At 47.1% G+C, this 26,132-nt stretch overlaps 8 protein-coding genes across 8 annotated transcripts; 2 read left to right on the top strand and 6 right to left on the bottom strand.

Moving 5' to 3' along the window:
- Positions 1-1,260: 1,260 nt before the first annotated feature.
- On the top strand, positions 1,261-2,949 carry DFL_006340 (uncharacterized protein; the record flags this gene model as incomplete). Its single annotated transcript, XM_067635745.1, has 4 exons — positions 1,261-1,480; positions 1,578-1,897; positions 1,960-2,247; positions 2,305-2,949. 4 exons carry the CDS (start codon positions 1,261-1,263, stop codon positions 2,947-2,949), a joined length of 1,473 nt encoding a protein of 490 aa, XP_067490143.1.
- Positions 2,950-8,084: 5,135 nt separating this feature from the next.
- DFL_006339 (uncharacterized protein) lies at positions 8,085-8,609 on the bottom strand (the record flags this gene model as incomplete). The annotated part of the gene is made up of 1 exon (XM_067635743.1): positions 8,085-8,609. One exon carries the CDS (start codon positions 8,607-8,609, stop codon positions 8,085-8,087), a length of 525 nt encoding a protein of 174 aa, XP_067490142.1.
- Positions 8,610-9,473: 864 nt separating this feature from the next.
- Positions 9,474-10,655, bottom strand: DFL_006338 (uncharacterized protein; the record flags this gene model as incomplete). The annotated part of the gene is made up of 2 exons (XM_067635742.1): positions 9,474-10,241; positions 10,305-10,655. 2 exons carry the CDS (start codon positions 10,653-10,655, stop codon positions 9,474-9,476), a joined length of 1,119 nt encoding a protein of 372 aa, XP_067490141.1.
- Positions 10,656-12,147: 1,492 nt separating this feature from the next.
- Positions 12,148-14,278, bottom strand: DFL_006337 (uncharacterized protein; the record flags this gene model as incomplete). The annotated part of the gene is made up of 6 exons (XM_067635741.1): positions 12,148-12,750; positions 12,822-13,492; positions 13,548-13,605; positions 13,673-13,817; positions 13,933-13,982; positions 14,051-14,278. 6 exons carry the CDS (start codon positions 14,276-14,278, stop codon positions 12,148-12,150), a joined length of 1,755 nt encoding a protein of 584 aa, XP_067490140.1.
- A 1,421-nt stretch (positions 14,279-15,699) lies between these two features.
- DFL_006336 (uncharacterized protein) lies at positions 15,700-15,976 on the bottom strand (the record flags this gene model as incomplete). Its single annotated transcript, XM_067635740.1, has 2 exons — positions 15,700-15,809; positions 15,871-15,976. 2 exons carry the CDS (start codon positions 15,974-15,976, stop codon positions 15,700-15,702), a joined length of 216 nt encoding a protein of 71 aa, XP_067490139.1.
- Positions 15,977-16,656: 680 nt separating this feature from the next.
- On the top strand, positions 16,657-19,425 carry DFL_006335 (uncharacterized protein; the record flags this gene model as incomplete). The annotated part of the gene is made up of 1 exon (XM_067635739.1): positions 16,657-19,425. The coding sequence occupies one exon, from the start codon at positions 16,657-16,659 to the stop codon at positions 19,423-19,425; it is 2,769 nt and encodes a 922-aa protein (XP_067490138.1).
- A 900-nt stretch (positions 19,426-20,325) lies between these two features.
- DFL_006334 (uncharacterized protein) lies at positions 20,326-20,736 on the bottom strand (the record flags this gene model as incomplete). The annotated part of the gene is made up of 1 exon (XM_067635738.1): positions 20,326-20,736. One exon carries the CDS (start codon positions 20,734-20,736, stop codon positions 20,326-20,328), a length of 411 nt encoding a protein of 136 aa, XP_067490137.1.
- Positions 20,737-21,675: 939 nt separating this feature from the next.
- Positions 21,676-23,847, bottom strand: DFL_006333 (uncharacterized protein; the record flags this gene model as incomplete). The annotated part of the gene is made up of 2 exons (XM_067635737.1): positions 21,676-23,703; positions 23,836-23,847. 2 exons carry the CDS (start codon positions 23,845-23,847, stop codon positions 21,676-21,678), a joined length of 2,040 nt encoding a protein of 679 aa, XP_067490136.1.
- Between the last annotated feature and the right edge of the window lie 2,285 nt (positions 23,848-26,132).

The raw sequence follows: 26,132 nt of genomic DNA, 5'->3' as shown, positions 1-26,132 counted from the left end.
GTCGGTCTTGGAGATGCTCCACTGGCCGGCTGTCACGGTCTTGCCGCCGAGATGCAGAATGTAAATCAGATAAATCCACCTTCCGGATTCCCTACTAACACTGATCTTTCCCTTTGTCCACTTGCCTGCCTTTTCTCCTCTTTTTCTTGCGAGCCGGACCGATCGATAGCACGAGCGAGCTTGTGCTAAGCTTGTGGTAGTAGTGGTGGTGCGATTCCCCGCATTCCCAGCCCAACGAGTTCTGCAAATCGCATTCCGAGCTTTTGTCATCTTGTCATCTTGTCATCTTGTCATCAAATCGAATCGAAGAAAGGAGCAATTGTCATTGCCAATTGAATTGAATGTGACTTCTTGTCCATCCTGTGACTTCCCTCAGTCGCTTGTCCATACTGCGTCGCTTTCTCACTATCGGATCAACCTTGTCGTTGAGGTAGGAACTAGACCGGCTTGCTAGCACCGTGGCGCGAAGGAATCCGGACCGGGGTTTTGCTGTACGGCCAACTTGACCACCCTGTTGCTTCGTACTGGCGGAGCAAACCAAAGCCAGCTTTACGAGGTTGTGGAAGAAGCTAGCTCTGATCTGATCTCATCCCTTCGAGATTCCTTCCTCTCTTGCTTGCATTATATTATATCGAGAGGTTGATGTTGATTGACCGAGAAATAATAACAATTGTGGCTGCCCGGCACTGCACTGACTAAGTAAGAGGGCACCGGTATTGATTGATATTAACACCTTGCTATCACAATTAATTATAATAGCAAGAGCACTCTGCCTGTTCTGGTGAGGAGGCCCTCCCCTTTCCCCGGCCCAGCATCTCGCTATCGCTTCCAATTGCAAAGAAAAGAGATTTGACCCTGATTATTTTGATATCTTCCAGGTGGTCTTCATTCTTTAAATACGCCGTCCAGCAGTAGCAGCTCTCCCTTTTGTTTCTCTGCTCGAAACCTTGAAAGTTACTATAAGGACAAGAAGAAGAAGAAGAAGAAGAAGAAGAAGAAGTTATCGTCGTCAAGAAAATCGAAGTCGAGATCAAAGCCGAAGTCGAGGGGAAAAACAAAAGAAAACGTTGGTTTTGGAGACTGCCATTTTTGTCCTGCTCGCTCGCTCGCTCGCCAATAAATACCCTCTCCTCACAAAAATAGTGTGAGCGAAGGATCCTGAACCTCTCCGCCTCAACAAAAATTCAGCTTGGAAACCCCGGAGAAAAAAGTCTACCAGCGCAGAAGACGACGATAAGACGAAGCACTGACAGTCAGAGAATGAGTTCAGCATCTTCGACGGCTGCCGTCGGGGGCGGAACCGTGCCAATGGCTCGGAAATCGCCGCCCAATGGCTCCACCAGCAGAGCTTCCCTTCAACCTCCAAACGGTGCTCCAAGACGCCCTAGGGGTCTCAGACGGAAGACTCCACAGCCAGAACCGGTCTCGCAACCCTTGACTATGGCTTCCATCGCTCAGTACATGGTGGAGCATCAGATCAGTATGTTTTTTCACCGTTCTTCACCAAAATATTGCCGTTTGTCGGGCTTTTACCAGGTATCACATGCTGACTTGATATCTCTGCGAAACCACTCTAGGCCTCAGTGCTATCCCTATCGCCATCCTTCTAACGCTCCATTTCTCATCTCCTGTTGATTCTAACATTCACAGATGGACCTCCAAGTTCTGGACTCCGAGCTACTACAATCCCCAAACTGGCCTGTACGGCAAGGGCCTCGATGACGCATATTTGGTCTTCTTCTGGGTCGTCATGCTTACCATGCTACGCGCCTGTTTGGTCGACTATGTCGCCAAACCGTGGGCCAGGTCGCAGGGGATATCTAAGAAGGGGTGCATGAGGTTTTCGGAACAATTATGGAGCATGCTCTATTATACCATTTCGTTCAGCATCGGGATTGTATGTCTGAATAATCGTCAAAATATAAATTAAAATTGCGTCGCTAACAACTTTGAACCCAGAAACTACTGGCCGACACCAAATATTTCTTCAACTGGACCGAATTATGGGTCGGCTGGCCTCTCAGAGAAATGACAGGCTCGCTCAAATGGTACTACCTCGTCCAATCCGCCTCCTGGATCCATCAAATCTACGTCCTGCACGTTGAAGAACGACGAAAAGACCACTATCAAATGTTTGCGCATCACATTATCACCTGCACTTTGGTTTACTGCAGCTATATCTATTATATGACCCGTGTCGGACACGTTATTCTCTGCCTCTTTGACTTTGGCGATATTTTGTTGCCAGTAAGTTTTGCCTCTCCCCCTATCTTGCGACGAAAGACCTAATCTAATTCCTCTCAGGCCGCCAAAATTCTCAAGTACCTGAAATTCAGTACAGCTTGCGACGCCGCGTTCGGCCTCTTCCTTCTATCTTGGGTATACACTCGTCACTATCTTTTCGTCAGCGTCATCCTTTCCGCCCAAAAAGACCCGCTCGAGCTCATCCCTGCTGGTTGCTTCGAACCCGGCGCCTCCAGCCCCGTCCCAATCGACGATTCCTCTCTAACCGCATGGAGCATGTTTACCAACCCGCAACCAACTATCTGTTTCACAAAGGCTATCTTGATGGGCTTTGTGACACTGCTCTGGGGTCTACAGGCACTTACATGCATGTGGTTCTATTTGATCATGAGAGTGGCAGTGAAAGTCGTCACCGGTATGGGTGCAGAAGATAACAGAAGTGACGACGAAGTCGAGGAGGAGATTGATGAGGTCAGCGTCGACGTTGATATCTTGAACGGAGATTTGAAGTTACCACATGATGTCTATGCAGAGGCCAGTGGAAGCGCAGTCAATGGTAGCGCTGCAGCTAGGAGGAGAAGGGAACTGGTCAATGGAACACCGTTGAGAGATGTTTTCAACGCTGGAATGGCTGGACAAAGTCAGTTTATGGCAGCCCAGAAGCTCGCAGAAAGCAAGATTGGCTGCGGCGGTGATGATCGTTAAATTATATACTCCATAACCAAACTTGGTGCGAAAACTGAAAAGTCTTTTTTTTTCTTTCTATTCCTCCTCCATGGGTTTTCGTTTTACGAAAGTATATCGATGAGAACGATCAAGTTTTGTTTGTGCTCTGCTTTGATTGATATGCAGAGCATTGGTGACGAATTTCATAGTCCTTTTTTGGCTCATTATGTCTAGATGGTTTTCCACAATGTATCGCATCCATTGTTCTCCCTTTTTTATTCGTTACAAACTCTCTGCAGCCTCAGTTTTGCTGCAAGTGCCTTTGGTTTTTTATTTTTCATCCGTCCTGCGCTGCATGCTGTCTTTTGAACGATATCTCGGTGATTGTTTCCTGGCTCTTTGTCTTCACTCCTATGATACACATCGCTGCTTTTTTTCTTCCATCGACCCGGACGTGTGGACAGTGTTACGATAGGGGTTTTTCATTCCTTTTCAATTGGTATTTCGTTCTTTTTATTATTATTGAGATGCTGGGTTCTACGGATCCATAGCTAGAAGATACTACTCGGAAGATTAGAAGCATACGAATGGTATCCTCTTTTTACCGAATTATTTATGTTTACTCCTGACCCTTATCAATCCTACCAGGACCTTGATATCAACTAAACTCCCGGGAATCAATTGATTAAGAAATCGAACTTCATGGCCACCGGTATACACAAACCTCATCCGAAAGTACAACTAGTTGGACATGTCGTTCACCTGTTACACAAAACCCTCTCAGCTCAAGGCCCGAAACATACAAGCCACCCTGTCAATTACGTTACTCAGCAATAAAACCCCGAAGGGTATTTTAAACGGGTGTAATTCACCTTAAGGGAAAAAAGTTGGGGTGGACCAACCATGCCCTTTCCGCTCCGTTCCGGGAGCGGGGTGTTCCAGCTCACATCACAGCCTTTCCCCAGCCAGCAAATCACCTTTTTTTAAGGCCCCGGGGACGGTCTATGCTTTATCTAGATTACTTTAACGTTATCTAGCGGTTTTTTCGACCACGGTGCTCGTTGTCCTGGTAAGCTCGGGCTTCGCTCGGAATTCGGAACATGGAGATATCCGGTGACGGTGGGAATTTACCACGCATGGGGATGATTAGTCAGGGTATTGCCAACACCGGTCAGATGTGCTTGGGAGATAGGACTCGAAATCGATTGATAGGAGTGTTATTCGTACTTACATGGTATAATATTTACATACATTGCTCTGATTGTAAAAAATAATATAAAGGAAGTTCATTCCTCGATCTTCAAATTCGATCCACCGCACATTGCATTCCACGGATACCGCGGATCCGCACGGCCGGCTTCTCACATTTCTTAATCTCGAAATCCCATCGTCCAAATATTGCCAACCAAGAAGCATGACCCTTGTATCTCCGCATAAACTCCATCCTTCCTCGGTAACCCCCCGTCCGATTCAAATCCCACGACATATCAAATCCGCCACCGTAGCCTTCCTATAAACCGAAAACTTAAAAACTCTTTCCCCTCCAATCGATCGCTCCAGGATCTCTAAGTCTATGACGATATCTATACTCCTGCAGCGGTAGCTCCACCGATCTATCGAATAATATAAAAAACGGTATTAACGGTTTGCGTTTCACCCGTTCTATGGGGTTATGAGTTTTTATTTCTCCGGAAGGGGTGATGGTGGTTCTTGGGGGTTGGGGGAATGTGAATTCTCGGGGTGGGAAGATTAGGTCGTTCAGTAAGGGGGAGGGGGAGATGCCTTTCCCTTCTGAGATGTCGGGAATGGTTAGGTAGCTTTTTTCGTTGAAGTCTAATGCTCGTTTTCGGGATTTGATGTAGAAGTAGGTGGTTTTAACATACCAATTGTTTCGGCCGTTGTCGAGGAAGGCAGAGATGTTGTGGAATCCGGTTCGTAAGTGGAGTTCGGGAAATCTTGAGGGTAGTTGTACTGTGACGGCGGCGATTTGAGATTCCAAGTCGAGGTAGGAGAGGATTTGGATCTGGATACCTGTGGGGAGGGAGAGGAGCTTTTCGAAGTTTCCCATTTCCCAGATTTCCTAACACAAGAAATCCAGGATTGATGGGTTCATGTTTATTTTTAAGTTCTCGGAGCAGGCGAGAGGCCGGACGGTGTGCGTCACCATCTAGATCTATGACGTTGATAGTTTTGATGAAAAGTTGTATAACTATGGAAGGGGCGTGGGTGGCAGAAAGCTAGAACACGCGATGATGAAGCTGAGGACTCTTAAAGGAAGGAAGAAAGGGAAGTATACAGCTTTTTTTTTTTTTAGGTATACATACCAATCTAAAGGTATTTCCATCGATTATCTGTTACAATTTTGGAGATGAACTTATTCTTAAAGTGAAAGGCCTCACTCGACGTCGACGTGCAACACGTTTCTTTGTTGTATTTTGCATACACGGTCTGTGAGTGCTTCATCGAGGCACATGGGGGTTACGTAGAATAAGCATAAGCCTGAGATTATACTCTCTAGACTATATGCAATAATTACCTATATTATCGACTCGGGGATCTGAAAATGTCTATACGTCTGAACTACCCTCCACCGCTTCAGCTTCAGGAGTACCACAAAACCCCAACTCCAAATCAACATAACCATAACACCCGCACTTCAACCCTCTATTATACCTCCTATAAACGAAATCTCCATCTCATAACTTTCCGGAAATAGTGGCTTGTTGTGCAGGGGTATCAGTGTTTGGGTGGCTCGTGGAGATCGGGGAGGTAGATATATCCAAGTGGAAATCCTGGGCTAACTCGGCATATATGACCAAGTTTCGGGGCTGTGAAAACCTCTAAATCCTGGCAGAGGCTTTTGTCAAGGTCGCAAATGCTCCGACAGGGGAGATACCCAGGCTGCAAGTTCCAAGAAGGCCCAAAGGTCTTCGATACCCATGGAGTTTTTACCGTTGCAGCTGGTTATTTCTTCAAAGTGAGGTTCGAAGATTTCAGTAACCTCCCTAACCGACAGTGTCCCCGTACCAAGATATGTATACATCCTCATCCATATCAATAATCTCCACAATCCCATTCCCAATATCCCTTGGAACAAAAATCAAAAACTTCAGTTGATAATACACCTCACCTTCATCTATATCCTGCATCGTTCCGAATAAAACTTCCTCTTCGGCTTCACATCATATGAATCGTATGCAAACGGTGTACCCGCAGTTTCATTCAAAAACGGCGAGCCGGTGACATCGAAATAGTCTTCCCGTACCCCATGTTCCCGTTCTTCGTCGGTAAACAACCGTATAAGCTCCGCTGCCGTTTCCGAATCTGGAATCGGGTGTCTATTCGGTGAACGGTATTACGGATGATAACATGGTCTTTAACCAGTAGCTTAAGGGTATATTCTCCGCGATTTAGGAGTGCATGTAAACCCAAGTTTTCGGGGTATGTGTCTAAGCGAACCTGATATCGTGATTTGGAGAGTGATTCGATGTCGAGGAGGAGGAGGGTGGATATGTCCTTCTTCCATCTTGAAGACTTGGATATCTATGTATCTTGACCGAGGCTGCGATTGGAGAAGTTTTAATCGAAATCCCGATCAATTTCTGTAAATTAACGTTAAGGTTGGAACTGATATCGAGAGCTAGGAACTTGCATTTGCAACAGCCTTCAGTTAAAATCCTGGGCATGCAGCTGGGCGAGATCGAGATCCAACCAACAAAGTCTCGTCTGTTGTGGCACTGATATATAACAGAGTACGTCCTACAGGATTATATACACAGCAGTCCAATAAGTAGCTACTAAATTACTCTGACTCAGAGTACGTATTCCCTTTTTCACTGCCAAAATAAGTACGTAGGCTTGTGCTTACGAGGCTCTATATATAGAAGCTACGGTTAAAGCCACGTGCGATAGTCCAATTTTATAAGTCGGGAAGATTTATTAATTTTTCTTGAATCCGTCTAGATCCAGCTGCGCGGCCGCGCTAACTGCGACTACTTGATCATAAGTTGCGATAGTGTAGGACGAGACAAATGTCGACGGCGATAGTATAGAACTCTATCATACGTACGAGCACCCAACCATGGATAGTGAAATCATCGGATTTACAATCAAAGAGACAATGGAGAATGCAAAGGATACATTAAAGCATATATCGCCGGCTGCCCTCGCCGTGCCCAAATGGAGCGCCCCCGCTCGAAACTCTCAACCATTACAGCCGATTCTCGCGTCATTCGCACTCCCATGCTTAAATTAGAAGCATCTTCGACAAATGGCCAACCCGATCGTCAGTCATATATTCTTTGGGGCAAATCTAAGGACAGCACTTCCGCACCTGTGGATCCGGAACTCGGGCTATTTTAACCAGGAGCTTAACTCGAGAGTGTATTCTCCGCAACTTGGCAGTGCATGTAACTAGATGCAAATTTTCGGGGTATTTACCCAGAGGAATTGAGTGTCGTGATTTGGAAGCCTTGACTAGGGGGATGAAAGAAATTTGAATCCAAAATGTATTAATCGTTGACTGTTTACAAAAAAAGTATATGCTTATGGAAAATCTTGGGGGACAACATGGATTCACCAGTGGATGTGCCCCAATAAAGGCATAAGCATCGTAAAGGGCGTCTCCCGAACTAGCTAAGCTCGGATGATAGTTGCATGCCTCCTAGACTAGCAGTCACAATACATTCCTGGAGGTAAAAAACTCCAAAAGAAAAACAGTTTGAGTAATATGATAGTAATGGTGCAAGTCGATCGTCCGACGCTGCTGAATTGTCAAACCGGATAGTCCTATGGGTCAATATCGATATCCATACCACAGGCAAAATTTGCCAGTCTGTCCGGACGGACGTGGGGAAGATTACCCCGTCGTTGGTATTGGTATCCAGGCCCCCAGGCCCACCGCCTCCGTCCGCGTTTGGCTTACCGTCCAGGGGTATTTAAAAGCTGGCCCTCGAGGAAGCCGAACCATGACGATACTTCAAAACCGTCGTAATAATGGGCAAATATTGGACTAGAAACATATCCTGGAACCCACTTCCGGAGAAAGGTCCAACAAGCTTCCTTAAGGATATCTCCGGTGATTGAGAAGATCTCGCGTTGGGTATGAAGAGGGAGGATCAGTGGTCCGAAGAATCGTCGGTGTTCTGAGTTTTCTTCCTCTAGGGTCAGCTTTTTTAGAACACGGTTGTCGTCGATGACAACGACGATTGGCATCTGGTTATGTTCTGGGGTTTCATCGCCTTGAGCTTCTTGCGGATATGTTCGGTGTTGCTAATTTCTCCGCGGTGCTCTTCAGTTTCGGCGAGTGGTCCGGTTAGAGGAGATATCTCCTTTCGTTTGTGGAAAAGAACCGATGTTGAAGCCATGGCTGTAGTGGGAAGGTTATTGGGAACTGATAGGTAAGATGATGATGATGATGATGATGATGATGATGATGATGATGTGGGTACGGTTGGATGCTTTGCTATATTTGCAAAGAGGTCGCATAAACTAGTGTTAACCCGTGTTTCCGTATTATTCGTCTCTACTAGAGCAGCAGTAACGATAGCCAAGGGGGTACTGTAATCGAAAGTTCCGCTTTTTGACATCGGATGGTTCACATGGATACCACGAGAGATCTCAGGATACAACCCCCTTAGAGCCATTGGGATTGGACCAGCGGGTTCAGAAGCGGAAGCAGCATCTTGATTCTCAGCCATTTTGAGGTAGCATTCCAACGCAAAACCCCTTTGGTGAAGCACAATATAAGACTAGTAGCATTCTACGGTTTGACTTGCCGAGGTATCGTAAGAAGCTTTCTTAAGCCTCGAGAACAGGCGATAGGTGAGGAGCGTAGGTGGTGATCTCGGTGATTGTCCGTGTTTTGGTGACGGTAGAGACACGTACGGCGAGGTGAGTGGAGAAGAAGAAGATGTCGAAAGATTCCGCTGTCAAGTTAAAAAGAGTCCTCCAATACTGTCGCCGCCTTCAAGATTTCTCAGCGATCCAACACAAAACGAAGTGTTGGATCTTGTCAGCCTTGCCTAATTTGTCAACCCTTCCCAATAAGGGCAAGATCTTCATCACCATGCATGTCGACGACATCGATTTTCTAGCCTCGAGACTAGTCGATTATCTATATTTATTTCTCTGTGTAATCTCTAGGTGTGCGGCCTATAAAATAGTCTATCTATCTATAGTCAAATTGTGTTTACCAGAAATATTCAAAATCAATCAGTCCCGTAACCAGACGCCCGTTGGCCATATAAATAGATTCGAAAAATTATAATGGATTGCTGAGATGCCTATGAAGAACTCGAAGAATTGCTTTCATATCATGCAAAGAAGCCATGGTATTAAATCGACCATGGTAATGATTAAATCATATATACAAAAGAAGAGAATCCTCCGAAACCCCCACCGATAATGCAATAAAAAAGATATCAAGCCCCCAAGAATCGAAAGGGAAAAAGAAAAATAAAAAGATAAAAATAAAAATACAAAAGTCTCCATCCCACTCATTCAAAACTTTTTACAAACGTCAGCTCTCAAACTTTTGATAATATCGCAGCTTAAAAGCCTTTTTACACTCCAGCAGCAGCCGCATTCTTATCCTTACAATCCTTAGCCGACTGTCTAGAACGGCCGTTAGCAGTTCCACGATTGCGACCGGTTCGACGTCCAGTTCCTTTTCGATTGTTCCCGCGGTTGTTTCCACGGTTTCGTCCGTTGCCGCGGCCGCGGCCGTTACCATTGCCATCGGTAGGAGTAGGCTCAACGACTTCATCGTCACCAGTAGTAGGCGAAGGAGTCTCAGTTTCAGTAGGTGGCTCAGTCACGGTGGGGGCTTCGGTCTCAGTAGGAGCTTCGGTCTCAGTAGGTTCAGGTGTAGTCTCCCCATCATCTGTAGGTGTTGGCTCGACAATTGGTTCACTACCACCAGCGCCACCAGGAACGGTAGTAGTAGCCGGTGCTGGGATAGTCTTGAAGCCATCAGTGGGGAAAGGGGCGAATGTTGGGATGGTATCGTTATTCGGAACAGTTGCAGTTACAGTTGGTTCCGGTTCTGGGTCCTCTGTTTCGGTACCATCGGCTGCGCCGCCGAAGGTGAAGGACTGCAGTTCGTCAGCGGTGTCGCAGTCGATCTTGTCTAGACGGTCACCGGAAGATGTGAAGCAGGTGCCCGCTTCGTTTAAGGGTTGTAAGGAAAGTGGGCCGTCGGTGACTTCGGTGAAGGAGAATAGCTGGGAGTTGGTCACAGTGCCTTCGCCGGCTGCGCGGCCACCGCAGGAGAAGATGTTGACTTGATCTCCTGGTTTTCGGCGGGGGTCGTAGTTAAGACAGCCTTGAGTCTAAATAAATCCATTCTATTAGTACAAACCCAGAAAACTCTTTTGAATCGACAATAAACTTACCAAAGCACTAACAACCAACATTGTTCCCGCCTGATCATTATGCTTTCCAGCAGTAATAATATCCCACTTCTGACCATCGCTTCCATCACAGGCCTTAATCTGAACGGGCAAAAGGTTGGCTCTGAAGTCGCCGGATAGAGGGTCAACGAACAGGCATTTTCCGTCACCGGTGTTAATTGTGACGCTGGAGAAGGCACGGGTGGCAGTATCGTCTCGCTGATGGGCTTCCCGGGTGGCTTCCTCGTTTAATTCATCGACTACACGACGGAGAACGGGAAAGTGCTGGGGGAAAGCGGATGTGAGGCTGGCGCCTGCGGTAAGGGCGAGGAGATAAAGCGACTTGGAATGCATCTTTTATATAACTGCTGGGGTTATCTTATCAAAAGACAATTATACTGCGTAAATTCTCACGAGAGATAGCGTAAAATTTGTTCAATCCCGGGATGAACGAAGAAGGAGGGATCCAGTCCGGTAAGCAATTGGAAGATTACTTTTTTGTATTTTCGTAAGAAAAAAATATAAAATAAATAAATGTAAAAAAATGAAAGTAAAAACCTCACGGAGGTTGTAAAAAAGAAAGTAAACTTTGAAAGTTTGTATTGCGGGGACCGATTGACCTGATCGTGGGGAGAGAAAACGAATCGAACTGGGCGGGAGCCTTGTGGTTATATAGCGTGAGGGCATCTCGAGATACTAACGCTAATGTTGTTCGCCATATAATTCGCCAAATATTACCCTGCCTACTTGATGAACCAGGATTTCGGTATCCCCTTTCTGAAATTCCGATAATTCTGGGATCGCTTGCACTTGAGATCATTTGATACCCGCTCACCGGCCCCTTTCTGGATGCTGGTGGACTCGAACCTGCAGGCTCTGGGATCGAATAGGCGAGGGCAATGCCCGCTGTCGAATGTTTCGATCGAGTCCTTGTGGTACCTGGCAGCTGTGATACAGGCGGCCAAGGAGACCGGTTCCCTCATCCAATGGAAGCTTGGCTGCAAACAAGTGGACTTTGTGGGTTTTCCAAGGCAGCTTGTATAGTTGACGTTTGTCCCGTTTCACAGGGCAAGTTTTCAAGCAGCGACGGTTTCAAGGATAAGCAGAGCTTGGTCATCCCGCCCAGAGCCCGAGTTTCAACAAGTTTCAGCGCATTCGGCGCTGGTCGGTTACATAATATTCTGCTCGGAGCCGAAAAATCAAAATCAAAAATCAAAAATAATTTTATGTTCGAGTCTCGAGGCTATGTCCGTCTATAGACATCGCCAAGTATATGCGAGCTTGCGCGGCCGGCACTAAAGAGGCTGAGGAAGAGGCGGTGGTTAACATGCGCCATCCGGCCAAGCTGATCGATATCGATTCGGCGTTTCAAGTGTGGCACTTGGTTCCGTGGGTTGGCGGAAACATCACGGGTTTCATAGCTCTTTGGAGAGCTGTATCACACAAGGAAGGTCGACACGGTCTATTCGGCCGATTAGGTCCACGGCAAGTCGGCAATTGGGATTTAATATGTTGAATTCCGTCAACTTGACCAATCAAGAATATTCTCTGACCCCATCTTCCATCTTAATAGAATCCTATAATCCTAGGTAATGTTGTTTACCTGCTTTTATTTGCAAAGGGCGATATATCAACAGCCTGTTAATGTATTGTCTTCATTGTCTTCTATCACTCGAGCTCTCGAGCCTCCCATGTGCTACATGCTTTGTTCTCTAATGCTATTGTGCTATCACATCGACTCTCGTAATTAGAGCCCTATGTATAAACCAACTATTATACTAGCTCGGGAATTTGGACAGGTACTGTCATTCATACAATCCCAGTACTCCCACGCAAGGAACGTCGTCTAATTCCTCCCTACAAGAGGCTCACTCTCATCCAACTCCCCTCTTTCCTCCGCAAACAACCTCTCGATGGCTTCATCACCCACCCCATCCACCGCAATATACGGCGTAATAAACCACGCACCCAACCAAGCAACCATGAACAACACCACGAGTACTATAAACACCGCTTGCGGATACGTCTTCGCCGTCTTCGAGTAAATCCCATTAAACGCTGTCGGTCCGATAACTCTAGCTAATGAATGCAGTAAGGCGATAACTCCCAGCAGTTGACCGGTTTTATCAGACGGCGAATGCTTCGTTAAGGAACTTTGAATAGTTGGGGATCCTAAGCCTCCGAACGAAGCAACAATGCCACCAGCCATAAACAATGGTGTGTCGCGGGCGACGACGAAGAAGAGGGTTCCAACAACCTCTGTTGTTAAAGCACCTCGAATTATTAGGGTGTCGAGATTGTCACATCCACCGACCGGATCACCCGGCTGTGGCTTCTTGCGGAAGAACCGAGCAAGTAATGGAAGAATGACAAATAGACCGATCACTCGCGAAGCATTGACAAAGCTGGTGTAGTAGGAAGCGAATTTTGTGGTCCAATGGAACTCAACCTTTTCGAAACATAAGAAAGAAAGTTAGTAAGTTCCACAAGTATTCTGCGAAAGAATAATGCTGGACAAACCTTCGAATACAAAAGTATGACTGTAATAGAACCAAACCCGACACCAAACATAATAAAGTCGATTGCCGCAAGCAAAACCATATTCGCCCTTAACTTCGTTAAATTACCCCCTTTCTCCGGCCATAGCACATCGAGTGGCTTAAAGATGTTCACCACTCCCATAACATTACTTACCCACCCAGCCGAGTCTGCCGATTTCCTGCTCTCTTCTGCAAATTTCTCATTTGCTAGCTTCATCTTCTCTTTCGACAATGACTCGGGCAAGACGAATAGCATATACGAGATGAATATAACATGGACGCCTATAACGCCGTAGAAAACGACAGCTATATCGTCTGTTTTGTCTATCACAAAACCACCAATCGCAGGCCCGATTGCTATCCCGAGGAACAAAAATCCGTGGAAGAGCGAGAATGCCGAAGAACGCTTCGCAAATGTCGTACAATCCGAAGCATAGGAATGTACCAATGCCAGAATAAGTGTGAAGGCTCCAACCACTCCCTCAAAAGCACTGGCGAGAAGAATCCACCAGTAGCTAACGTGGTCGGGAAACTTGAGGCAAAGTATCAAAGTTACCTCGCACAAGCAAGCACCGAAGGATCCAAGCATTAAGAGCTTCCGACGTCCGACACGGTCAGAGTACTGACCAAGGCGAGGGGATGTTATTGCACCTAAATACCAATTAGTTATTTCCAGGAATTTTTTATGAAGTCAAGAGGGACTAACTTAATATTCCTGTGATTATGTTCGTGTATAATGAAAACGTGGCAGCTTTAGCACCAATCTTTATTGAACAATGTAAGTTTTCGTTCAATCATTGTAGTTCGAATGGGTACTTCTATCGAGCATACCTCAGGAATCTCGCACTCCGGATTATCCGCTCCAAGTACCAGCCTTATGGGTGTAAAATCCCCATGTGTTGCCTCCCTCTCCTTCCGGTTGAGGTAGTCTTGACATACCAAAGTTAATACCATATTAACTCGGGGAACCGAAGCCCTGTGTAACCACAATAATGGTCAGCCTTGGAACGCATCAGGACGCGCGTTGCTCTGCTGTGCACTATAACTGTATACAGAGAGAGCACCATGAACCCCATAGAGCTGTAACTTACGCTCCGAGAGCAGTCGCATATAATATGAATGGCGGTAATAACATTAGTATCTGTTCGGCCCATACCATTAGCCATTGATACTCTTGTCAAAATCACATTCATGGTGAGAAGACCATACACTCGGCTGCTTCCACCATTTAAGACCATCCTTTGGTAGTTCCTCGCCGTTTCCATCGTCGGAATCGATCGTTGCATGTGTTTCCACAGGTGCAAGCAACGGCCTTGATTGTGATTCGATAACGTCCACATCTTCACTTTCTCTTTCCCTCCGGACCTCTTCCCCTTCCTCCTCGTTTTGGCCCTGCCGCAATAAGCGTCCTTTAGACCCTTCAGCCTGAGAATCCATATTGCAATGTTGGATCTGTCAGTAGCTTGTTGTATTGCCCGGGATATTGACAGGGGTTCGGACTCCAAGCTGCGACTCCCCCAAGGTTGAGAATCGATAGTGCAGTGCGTGCAGTTAGGTAGGTCGGAGTATGAAGTTGAGGTCGGTATAAGCTATAAACCAAGCGATGGGGTTTGGGTACGAATGTGATATCAATACTGGCAGCATGCAGTAGAATGTCCGATATGAATAGATAACAAAAATATGGTGGAATTAATTATAAGTCCAGATTCGATTTAACTGGCGAGGCGGGATCGGACCCTGTGCAGCTGTGCCTGTTTCACCTGCAGTGCGACACAGTCCTATACTATCCTTATCATTGCGAGCTCCCACCGGCGGCGCCTCGAATGCAGACCTGTATACAGCCGTATGAGGTAGGGACAATCTTATAATTATAAAGGTAAGGTAAGAGAAGATGTTGGGAACGTGGAAGAAAACAGGAAAGCGCCCGCTTCGAACTAGGGACTATGCTAGGCCTTCGTTGAATACCAAGCTTAAGCCGGCTTAGAAATCCGCACGAGACTTAACGGTTTTCGGCCGGCAAAGTAGTGCGCCAACAGTCGAGTCGATGGTTTAGCTTTAGGCTTGGCCAACTTGAACGAAGATGTGGGGGCAGTTTGAACCAACTACATCATCTCTTAAGACAGACCTAAAATGCCTATGCAAGAAAATATCGGCTGTTGCCGTGCCGGTTGTTTGGTATCGAAGTCGATTGGTTGTAAAACTGTCGGCTCAAAATGGACCCGATAGCGTGGTTGGAAATACATGAATTCACGAAGTATGAAAGTTGAAGTAAGGGACGGATCAGAAATAAGCTCCGAACACCCGTTCGCTCGGACGTTTAGTCGGAAATATTATTTTTATAATTCTGACATCTGGCATGGGCGAGAAATAAAATAAAAAAATTTTCCATTGCACACAACTGAGGAAATAAGCGCTGCAGATGACATGGATAAAGACCTTCATAGAAAGGACAGTGAAAGGGATAATTGTAAAGATAGAGGTGACCTTCAGACCATAGCTCTCGTTTTATTTTCATAGCGGACTGAAGTAAGATCCGGACCAGCATTCACCGAATCCAATATCTTACCCCAAGCCATCTCGAACTTAGCCAAGTTTTGGACTTGAAATCATCACCAGGCCAAATCCAACGAAATTTCTCTCGATAAAAAAGAAACCTCAAAGAATTTAAAAAAAAAAGAGGGTTATGTTATTTATCTTTGTGAGAAGGGGGAAAACGAAAAAAGACCTTCAGATTAGCTCTCTAATGGTCGTCATGGCGAACACACGGATATGTATACATCCAGGTTGGCCTCGTCCTTATCTTTATTCCACCAAGTGGAAAGTCGATAAAGTCTTTCAATATTGGCTTGTCTTCATCACTAGGTCCATATAGGTAGAATGACGGATACTACTCGGGAGTATAAAGATGGCGATAAGATGTATCTTAACACGGATGTGCAAACGTTAAATACTCGAGATTGTAGAATGTCTAAATCACCTGTTAGCATTGGAATTTAGGCCTCTTCTGTAAAGAAGAAGAAGATACATACCTTGAAGCTTCATCCGATTGAAAACTGTAAAAAGAAATATAAAGTCGGCATAGACAAGCAGCACTGGCACGGTAAGAACCGCCGGCGCGTCTTCGACTCGAGCCATGATTATCGTCCTCGAAGCCCTTTATCAAGACCAATCTCGAGCACCAAACTCCACCTAACAAGATACCCTTCAAACCAACGATATCTCCCATTCATAAACGCCGACACGCGAGCCCAGATAGACAAATTCCACCCATCCATTCCAAGAAGGAAAAACCCGGGCACTATTTCTACGATTTCCGTTCTATTGTTCACCCATTTTGGTTGTATGCGAAGCCTGACAAAGAGGCCGCAATTGACGCCTCGTGTAAAGGAGGGCCAAGAGTCATGTGCTCTCTAAATATCGTCATGGAAAAGGAGGGCTGTTCAAGGAATTCGGATTTCATTATCTATAGATATAATATTAGCATTCAAGTTCCGAAGCTGCGAGGTTTCGGAACTCTAAATATATTTGGGGGGAGGGTACTTACCTGAGGTGGAAACGCGATGGAGAAGAAAGGGAAGAGAGCATCGCGTGGTGCGAAATAAGATGCCTGGATGTCACGTGAACGGCATCGAAACGTCAAAGTCAACACAACCGAGAACTGATGTATCAGACCACAATTAACGACTCCGAAAACCGGTCCCAAGAACTATCGCCAATCGACGATCCGACTCCATTGTCGGATGAGGGCTATCCGGGCGCCTTAAAACTCCATCAAATGATACTTCCATAGTCTTCCCCGCGGCCACTACTTCGAGATGGCCCGGGAAACCCAAACGACCCGTGCTCTTCGGGAGCATGCCTCGAACCTCAAAGCCCCTTCCCACAGGGCCCTCCGGTATCTGAGATCCATTGTCGATAACCGGCCATATACTGCGCTCCCGGCTTGCAATGCCGATCTTATGGAGCTCGAGGAGCTACGGCAGATGGGTCTGTGGCCCCTTCAGACCTGCAATGGTGCCCGAAACGCCAGATGGAGGGAAAGAGACGAATCAGATGTCTGTGGGATATCACAGAGGGAAGAGAAAGCAGCGAATAGAGTGGTGCATGGGTTACAAGGCCGGCAGCCAGAGCTGAGACTAGACTACGAGGATACAAGCATTATAGGGCGGAATCGTCGACGGCCAGTAGCATCTGCATCTCTTCCCCAAAACACTATCCACCAGGCCTCTAGCAGCAGAGGGATACATACGGATGCAAGAGCAGAGACAAGGGCAATGCATACAAGTGTTAGCCAATCACAATCTTCAACGCTGCTGTCACAACCTCTTCCAGCTCCCAAAGGAACCTGGAAACCGAAAATAGGGAAGCATAATTGGCAAGTCCAACTGGCGAATGCTGGCCGCCGTCAAGCTGAGGCTAGGAGAAATAATACCACGCCATTTCCCGAACAGCTTCAAGCTAAGCATTTCACAACAACTATAGACGAAGACAACCGAAACCTAGAGTACCGTATCTGCGACTTCCTAAAACGTCCTAACCCTCGCCCATTGAAATCTAAGGGATCTCCAGTCGAAGGCACTCCTCAAAATGGAACGAAGGAAAATCAATACCGAAAAATTGCATCTTCTCTATATTCTAAAGCGCATGACCCAAAGTTGGACATGAAAACCATACAGTCGTCAGCTACAGCCTATCGAAAGCTCGGAAGAGTAGCAACAGCCCAGGCTCTAACAGAAAAATACAAAACTGGACGCAAACCTTCCGAAGATATGATGGTCACGCAGCTCAAACTACTTCTCGCCAGGAACAAAGTGGAAGCAGCCATATACTTCGTCCAGATGGCAAAGGACACTGCCACCGGATTCGGTGCCCGGTTAACTCAAACCCTCCTTGAAGGCATTCGTCGGTTAAGGGTAGAACTTAGCGTTCTTAAGAAAGTATTTGAACTGGTGGAAAGCTTCTTCCCTTCTTCTCAAAGTATACATTTTTCGATATTTATAAAAGGATGTGTCGACAATGGAAGGTTGGATCTAGCATCAGAATGGGTCTTCAAAATGCAGGACGCTGGACACACGCCCGACGCAGAAACCTACAACGGCATTCTCTCCGCCACTGCCAAGTACGGTCAATGGGAAAGCATCGAGCCTTTGCTCCAAGTCTGCCGAGAAAAGGGACTAGCCATCACAAGATTCACCGCGAACGCTCTCCTCGATGGTGCTTCCAACCATCCTGGAATTAGTCTAGACGAAATACACAAGTTAAGAGACAGATTACAAGCACCAGCGGACGCAGCAACCTGGTGTATCCTCCTCAAATCCATCCTAGACAAATCCCCCTTCGACTCCCTCGAATCCGAACTCGAGAACCTTCTCAAACAGATGGAAGAATCCAACCACCCACCCTCCGAAGTCTTTATCAACACCCTAATCTCCAAAATCGACAATAGCGGAGACGCCTGTCCACCCGTTCTCCGCCGTCTCCTCTCTACCATCAAAGACTCCACCACCCCAAATACAGCCAACACCCACGAACTCATCGTCTCTAACATGCTCGCCAATACATCCTCCAAAACAACTACGAAGGTAATCCGCAAGGGCGCAGACACATATACAAAAGACACAACATCCCTGCGCATGATCGCTCACATCCGTGAACTTCAACCTCTCGAATCGCTCAAAATCTTCCAAGCCCATATATCTCAATCCCTCCGACCAACCCAGCATCTTCTCGTCCTAGCCCTCAAATCCGTCCTCCTACTCCCAGCCCGTCCGAATTATCCTCGAAAAGCCACACAAGCCGAAAGGACCCAACTAAAATTCAACCACAACCAAGCAAAATCCCAAACTCTCAATCAAATCCTCGAATTATCCGCCAAGCACGGGCTAGAAATCCACACCGCCCTTTCAGAACCCGCATGGTCCTTTTTATCGGCCGTGTACGGCTATCGGGCCTCAAAGACTAAATCAAAAATCAACTCAATACTCTTAACCCCACCCACCGAGAAACTCCTAGCAGAAATCTACCAATTCTATCATAAATACGATCTAAAGAACCCACACTATCCGCTCATGGTCAGCATCTCGGTACTATACAACCGAAAACAATACCAAATGATCGTAGACATAATGCGAGCAGTGGCATCATCAGAATGGGGTAAACAGACAAAATTTGATATAGTGGCCCTTACGATCTTATTAAAAGCATACATGTCACTACGCGATGAGAGGGGTGTACGATGGATTACTGAACATGTGATAGGAAGGGATATGGATGTTGATACAGAGTTTATGAAAGTCTTGAAGGAGGAGAAGAAGGTGCCTTTGGCGGCGTTTGCGTTGGATTGGGGGGATAATGAGAAGACGTTATTGGCGGAGAGTTTGAAGCGATGTGAGGCGATGGTGGAACGGAAGAGAGGAGTGAAGGAGAGGAACAGTGAGTTCATTCTAGAACTGTTGGGGAAAGGTGACAAGTTAGAGGATCTTAAGATACCCGAAAGGGTACAGAAGCACAAGGAGGTGAATGTTGATGAACCTTTTCAAGATGGCCAGCCTTCGACAGAAGGGGCAACGCTCGAGGAGGCGTAGGATTAAAAGAATTGGTTTGTGCATGTTTTTGATACCCTGTATACAAGTACTACCATGAAAAGTACTTGTAGATAACAAAAATGAAGAGGGTTATCTAATTAATTCGAGATAAAGAGGTCGTAGGGATATTCGCAGCATGGGATATCTCAGCGAGAAGAGTTCGTAGATGTTGTAATAATGCTGTGAGGAAGAACGGGTTATTCCTCCGCCGTCAGATTCTATCGAAGACTGGTTTCCATATGATTGAAAACGACATATCTATTAAGCATGATCCATGTATTCCCTCCGAGACGGTTTATAATGACAACAAGGAAGAAATGGGAGGGACAGTGAACGCCATAATGCCAGTCCGCCCTAGTAACACCTATAAAAAAGCAAGGCCTCTACAGCGCTCATCAAAGAGACCACAAGAATGAACAATCCAAAAGGGATAAGGAAGGAAAGAAGATGGAAAGGAGAAGAGGAAGAGGAAGAGAGAGAGTGTGTGTATCACTCCCACTAACCATAGGCATCAGTACACAGAACAACAGAACACGGAGCCGCAGGTCCCCAAACACTTCCCGACACCCCCTCGCTCTTTTTCACATCCTCACAAACCGTCCGATTAAACGTCGCATTCCTCGAAACGTCATCGCTGAAAAAATACGGTAAATCCCCATTCGACCAATGCGTAATAACCAAATGCCCCACTTCTTGCGGAAACAAAGTAATATTCGAAATCGTCCATACTTGCTCACCATCGTGGTGTGAGTCGTGTTTATTTCGCGGGAGAGGAGTTCGATGTCGATTTCTTGGTTGCCGTCGTGGTACCTTTTTTATTTTATATTTTTTATTTCATGTTAGCAATGTTTAGATACTGAAGTATATATATCAGATCGAGATCTTAGACAAAGATAAAATCTAGCGCTGGTTGGATGGTGGGAGAACCGGATGATGCGGAATGAGGGAAACAAATGTCCACGATCGAATACCAATAGAATCCAAAACACGCACCCGCCTACTTCGCAGTCCGAACGTCCCGTAAAACATGTCGTTCCTAGTAGAATCCGATTCAGCGCCGACAAGGTACTTCTCGCCCCTGATGACGGTGTAACTCTTTGGAACGAGGAGCTTTAAACCAGCATGTCCACCGTATATTCCCTTAAAATTATTGACAGCTGGGTTTGGGACGATGGCTTCGGGACGGGTTGCGCGGCCGTAGGGGCCGAGGGCTTTCTTGGGATCATGTAGATTGTTTTGGTGGTTCGTAACTATATATATATAATGAAATTGGTACCAGTTCCCAGACTTGCGGCCGCCAGTCGGTATCATCTTGGAAGTTTTCGATCTTGGTGAAGTCCGACTCGAGCAAGTCCGCGAAGACGGCGTATTCAGGGTCCGAGGTGGATTTTACGGAGCAACCACATTCACAAGCAACTTATTCTCCCACCGGTACTTTATTTTGTCTCGTCGCCAGACCCCTCAACCGTGTACTTTCTTATATCGAAGAGTATGTAAGCTAACCGTTAACCCGAGAAGCAAGCCAATCAGCTAAACCCGGGGTAAATTACAATTATACATCTACAGCGGCTACACTCTACAATACTACAATGGATGACCAGACGGGTCGATAAAATCTTAAAGATCATGTTCATTCGTTCACCGCTAAAATATGCATCTATCGCTAACGAAGATATGCTAAACTAGAGGTTATTCGCGGAAACATTCGAACAAAACCTGAGAAGGGACGGCAGCAGAAAGAGAAATGTAGAAAACACCATTAACGCCATGGACCCACCCCCGAAACACCGTAAATCGAATAGTCGTGATATGTAAACGTGACCATTGTGATGACAAAGATTGGAGCATTAACACTTGTCTCCGTTGTTCTTCGTCCGTGGCAGAGATGTTGTTAAACGTAAAACAAAAACAGCAGGAAACGGATCGGCCATCGGGGAGAGAGGGAGAAATAGAGGAGAGGAAGAGGAAGAAGGGTTGAGCTTGCGCTCAAAGGTGATAAAACCCCTCCGGGAGCCCCCACGAGCAATAAACGCACTGTTCACCGTGATGGTGAACGTGCTCGGCTCCCATGTCCTCGGCTCGCGGCGCCGGCCCCGAGGCGGCCAACTCGATGAGTTGGCCGAGCCTCTCCACCTCTTCCGTGTTGGTGGTGAACGCGAAGCTGTCTTCGTCCTCGAGCTCCTCCACCTCCTCCGCCGTCAGCCCCCCGTCGGGACCGCAGGCATTAGACGAGGGAGTCCGTCGCCGATCCTATCGGTCAGCTTCGTCCCTCATCCTCCGCCTACGATCCCGATCCACTCCCCTCCGGATCTGGATCTCCTTCTCCCGCTCCCGTCCCTCGGCAGGCTCTTCGGGATGGGCAAACTGTGCGACCATCCATCGTTCAACGAACCCCGCGATCCTGCGGTAGTTCCTCCTATTGTATTTGGTGAACACCGCCTTGTGGTGTTCTTCAGGGGTGTCCATCATCTCGATGAGGACTTGAACCCCGGGAGCCAGCTGGGAAGCGCAATGCCCGCTGAGATAGATATGGGCCGGGGTCCACTCCCCGCGCCCGGTGTCCAAGATGATCATGGACAGGTAGTAAGAGGCTGCTGCAATGAACGACCAGGGGGTCCCAACGAAGCGCAGTTCGGTCAACGCAGCTTCCAGGAAGTACTGCGCCAGGTCTCTGACATCCGCATCCCAATTGTCTGCCGGAGACAGACAATTGAGGAAGGATATCGGGCCTGGCGCAGAAATCTTCCACTCCAAGGCGACCAATATCTCGTACTCGCAACTACGGATCTCCCGGGCGGTGAATGCGTGGTCTGCCATATAGACCAGCATGTCGATCCCAGGAGGCGTGATCTCGTCGTACTTAGCGGCGATTAATAACGCAGCGAGGCCAACCAATTGCAATTGGTGGACGGGGACAACCTTGACGGAAAGGAATCGGTCAATGATGTTGACGGTGTTAAACATAGTTTCGATGCCCATCTGAAATCGGTCGTGAACTTCGATCAACCAGTCAACCAGGATGCCTCGCATGTGCCAACCCAGATACGGCTGAGTGTCCATGTAATGAGGATCCGGTTGGGTCTTAGTATCAACGGCCCACATGTGTCTCACGATGTCCGGGGTATACTCCGGAGCGAAGTTGGGGCTTTTAAATTCGTCCAGATATAGACAACGAGGGTTCTTAGCATATTCCATGATGCCTTGGACAACCTCTCGATCGGTGGCGCTGGTATAGCGGGGATAAACCCTGTTGCGGTCACCCTCTCCATTCGTTCGGGTCCTGGCCAAATACTCTTCCTCCAGTCCTTGGAAGAGATAGTCCTCCACGAGTCCAACATATTCCCCAACCGCCGCGTCCTCTTTATTATCGAAGCCAAAATGCCGAGTATCCTTCTCATGAGAGCTCCAACCGCTAGCCGGAAAGCACTTCCATTTCTCGTTCCCTTTCGACCTAACAAGCTGTCTCATCGGGTTATAGACCAGTGTGTCTTCATCCTCATCCTCTTCGGGAAGGTTCGCAAGACAAGGCTTATCTGCGAAAGTAAGGATGACTCTGTGAAAGCGAACGATCCCATCGTCGTCATCATCCCAACCGGTTCCTCGGTTCTCGGTTTCATTCTCCTCGATAACATCAACACGCTCTCGTCGCTCCGGGACGGCTTCCGTCTCTTTAACCTTAAGAGCCGGTTTCTTTCCCTTGGAGTCTGTCTTAACAGATTTGTTAGACAGCTTGGTGGAGAGAGGTCCAACGCGGGCACGATCCTCAGAGACGGAAGAAGAAACATTGTCTGCAGTTGGACGAGTGACCGGTTCATCTCTGAAAACGGCAGTCTTTTGGCGTGGGGCTCGAGTATGAGACTCGGCACCAATGCTGGTGTGGGGTTGGCCGCTCCCAACGGGGCCCTTAGCCTTGGTCTGTTGAGGATCACGATAGATAGTCGACTTGATCGAAGCTGTTGCAGATTGCTGACTGCTGGGTTGCTTGGTGGACTTAGCACCGGTTGCAAGCGAAGCGTTGCTCTTAGCAGCAAGAGGCTTGCCACGAGCGGCTGGCTGGCTCAAACTTCCCTTTGAAGTGCGGCTAGTACCATTGCTAGTGACGGATGCCTCGTACCTTGTGGAATCGACAAGTGCAACGCGCTTAGCTGTTTGACTTGTTCGTTGCCGGGTACTGGCGGCGGACTTGATGCTAGCAGTAGAGGCTCCTTTCCTTTGACGGCCGGCTGCAGCCATGACGGCCGGATCGTTCTCATCGAAGATACGCGTCTTACGCTGGGTCTGGAGTGTTGTTAGCTTTTTTTTTTTTTTTTTTGGTTGCTTGCTCCCCTCGTTACAAAGAAACCAGCCGGGTAGGTGCATCAGGAGAGCACCAGGTTGTTTCAGGACGGGAAGGACGGGATGACGACATACCTGAGACTCCATGATGTGAAGTTGTTCGGTACAAAAGAAGATACCGGAGAAGCAGAAGAGAGGATATCAAGAGGCCGAGACGAGGTCCAGTCGATGGAATCGAATCGTGAGAAGGATGAAGGTCAAACGAAAGGAATCAATCGGGTGTGGGAAGGACCAATTGATGAGAAGTAGGAATGGAGAAGGGAGGTGATTGTGCAGCAGAGCAAAAAAGCACCGGAGGAACAATCAGGGAAGAAGTCCGTGATGGTTTGTTTTCTTCGACCACCCGAGGCAAATTTATGATGAGCTTGATGACAGAGAGAAGAATAAGGATAAAGAACAATCTTGGTGATGTGATTGGAGACGATGAGAGGTTTCACTTGGTGGTTTGCTGTCGGAGTGAAGAGAAGTGTGTTGGGGGAGAGTGGTGGGGAGAGGAAGAGGAGATTAAGAGAAAGAGAACAGACAGAAGATTTTCTAGACAGAAAGTCGAAAAGTGTGTGTGTGCGACAGAGAGAAAGCGACGTGGTGTTGAGGTCTGTTGCCCAATCGCAAAACAAATCAAAATATGCTACCAAAAATGGCCAAGCTGCGGGACAATCGATCCCTAAGCGAGGCAACACAAAAGCTGCGATTATCACGTGCTGTCAAACGATCCACCAGTCAAATGGCCACAACACAACTCCTCCAAGGTGTGGCTGGTGGATGGTGTTCCCACAGCAACTCCAACGCCATTAGCCACAACCAACCACTCCGTGAGAGTCAACACCCGCGGGTGGACGGTTCACTGCACCAGAAACAAGCATCTTTACCCGTCCTGACCAGCCTGCGAATAAACATAACAGCCAAAGTTTTAGGCAAAGGTATCTTGATAATTACAGGTCATTGCATGCGGTCTACCTAATACACAGCATCCGGAACAATTTAATGTCGCATCCGCTGCATTCCCCAGAGCCCAAACGGACATGAAAAACTTCTCAAAATCTCAAACAGCATGGTGAATTTCGCATCCCTTCTCATCTCGTCAGCTTGACACTGTCGGGATGCCGGATGGGATGGCAGCACCCGACCCGATGCTTTTCCCTCACGTGCGCAGGTACCTTTGCATGAGTTGCCAAGCACCAAGCTTGCCCATCCATGACGTCGACAAAAAAAAAAAAATAAGTCTTGGCACCCGTCGCGTCTTCCCAGCACCAAAAACTCACTTTCCACGTCGCTTTACAATTTTGGTCCATCGCGGTATCACATGACTCACTTTCTGTGGGAAGTTCCCTGTTTTTTGGTGGTTTTTCGCCCGAAGGGTTCCAGACCTACAACCGACGACGCCAGCTTTTCCAACATATTTTTACTCTTTTTGCGGGGGAGAAAATATGACGGCGATACGCACCTTTTTATTTTTTTTTACAAAATTGTTAATTCTAATATCTCATGAAGAAGCTAATGTAATGCACAATGTGATGTCCCGTAGAAAGGCAATATGTAAACAGCGAATGACACAGAACGGTGAGCATCACATGCGCCCATGTCGAATTCGAAAAAGCTACCTTGAACTACCCCTCATCTTCTCATGTACATGTAAGTCGACGGAGCAGGAAGTGTGCGATCGTTAAGTAAACAAAAATCGGCATTTCCACTTCCAGACGATTACGACGGTGAAAAAGCTTATCGCTCGCTGACTCCTCCTCTATGTACCTACCCCATGATAAGTCCGTGCTCACTTTGTGAAAAGGAAAACAATAACATTGCCGGAAACGGTAAAAGACCTCAAACACAAGAAACTGGAACATCCCCTCATCGGCAAAGCCAGTGTAGGGTATCGTAATCGATAGGACCTTGGATAGCTGGCTAAGCAAAGCGGGTACGAAACCATGACTCTCAGACCTTTCCTCAGCCCGTCCGTACGTTTCCACCCTCCCTCCTTTCCAAAGATTGCTCCTTTTCGCGAGACAGATTTTAGATCTCTTTTTAATTTCTCAGTTATCATTCGTTAATGTTAGAGTCTAGGCCGTCCACTCCGTCCAACCTCCCTTGCCTCGCCGCCGAAGAGATCTCATTCTGAAACGTCTGCCACGCCTGCGGAACCAGCACAAAAAGTTGACACAAACATGTCGAGCAGGGAAGTCCTTTCTTTCATTTTTTTTTTTCTTTCACAACATAAAGTTTCTTCACCACCCTAGCTACTTACTACCCCCGGCTTTTTGTTGACTTCCAGTTAGAATTCGTTAAATTGTAAACGTTTTGTGTAATTATTATTTTTTTTTTTTTTTTCGGTAAATGAGAATTATATCTGTGGCTGCGAAAAAAGGATGAAGAGA

This window comes from Arthrobotrys flagrans (genome assembly GCF_004000055.1).
Source record: "Arthrobotrys flagrans strain CBS H-5679 chromosome Unknown unitig_9, whole genome shotgun sequence".
Taxonomy (NCBI): Eukaryota; Fungi; Ascomycota; class Orbiliomycetes; order Orbiliales; family Orbiliaceae; genus Arthrobotrys; species Arthrobotrys flagrans.
This window is presented reverse-complemented; position numbering and strand designations above follow the sequence as displayed.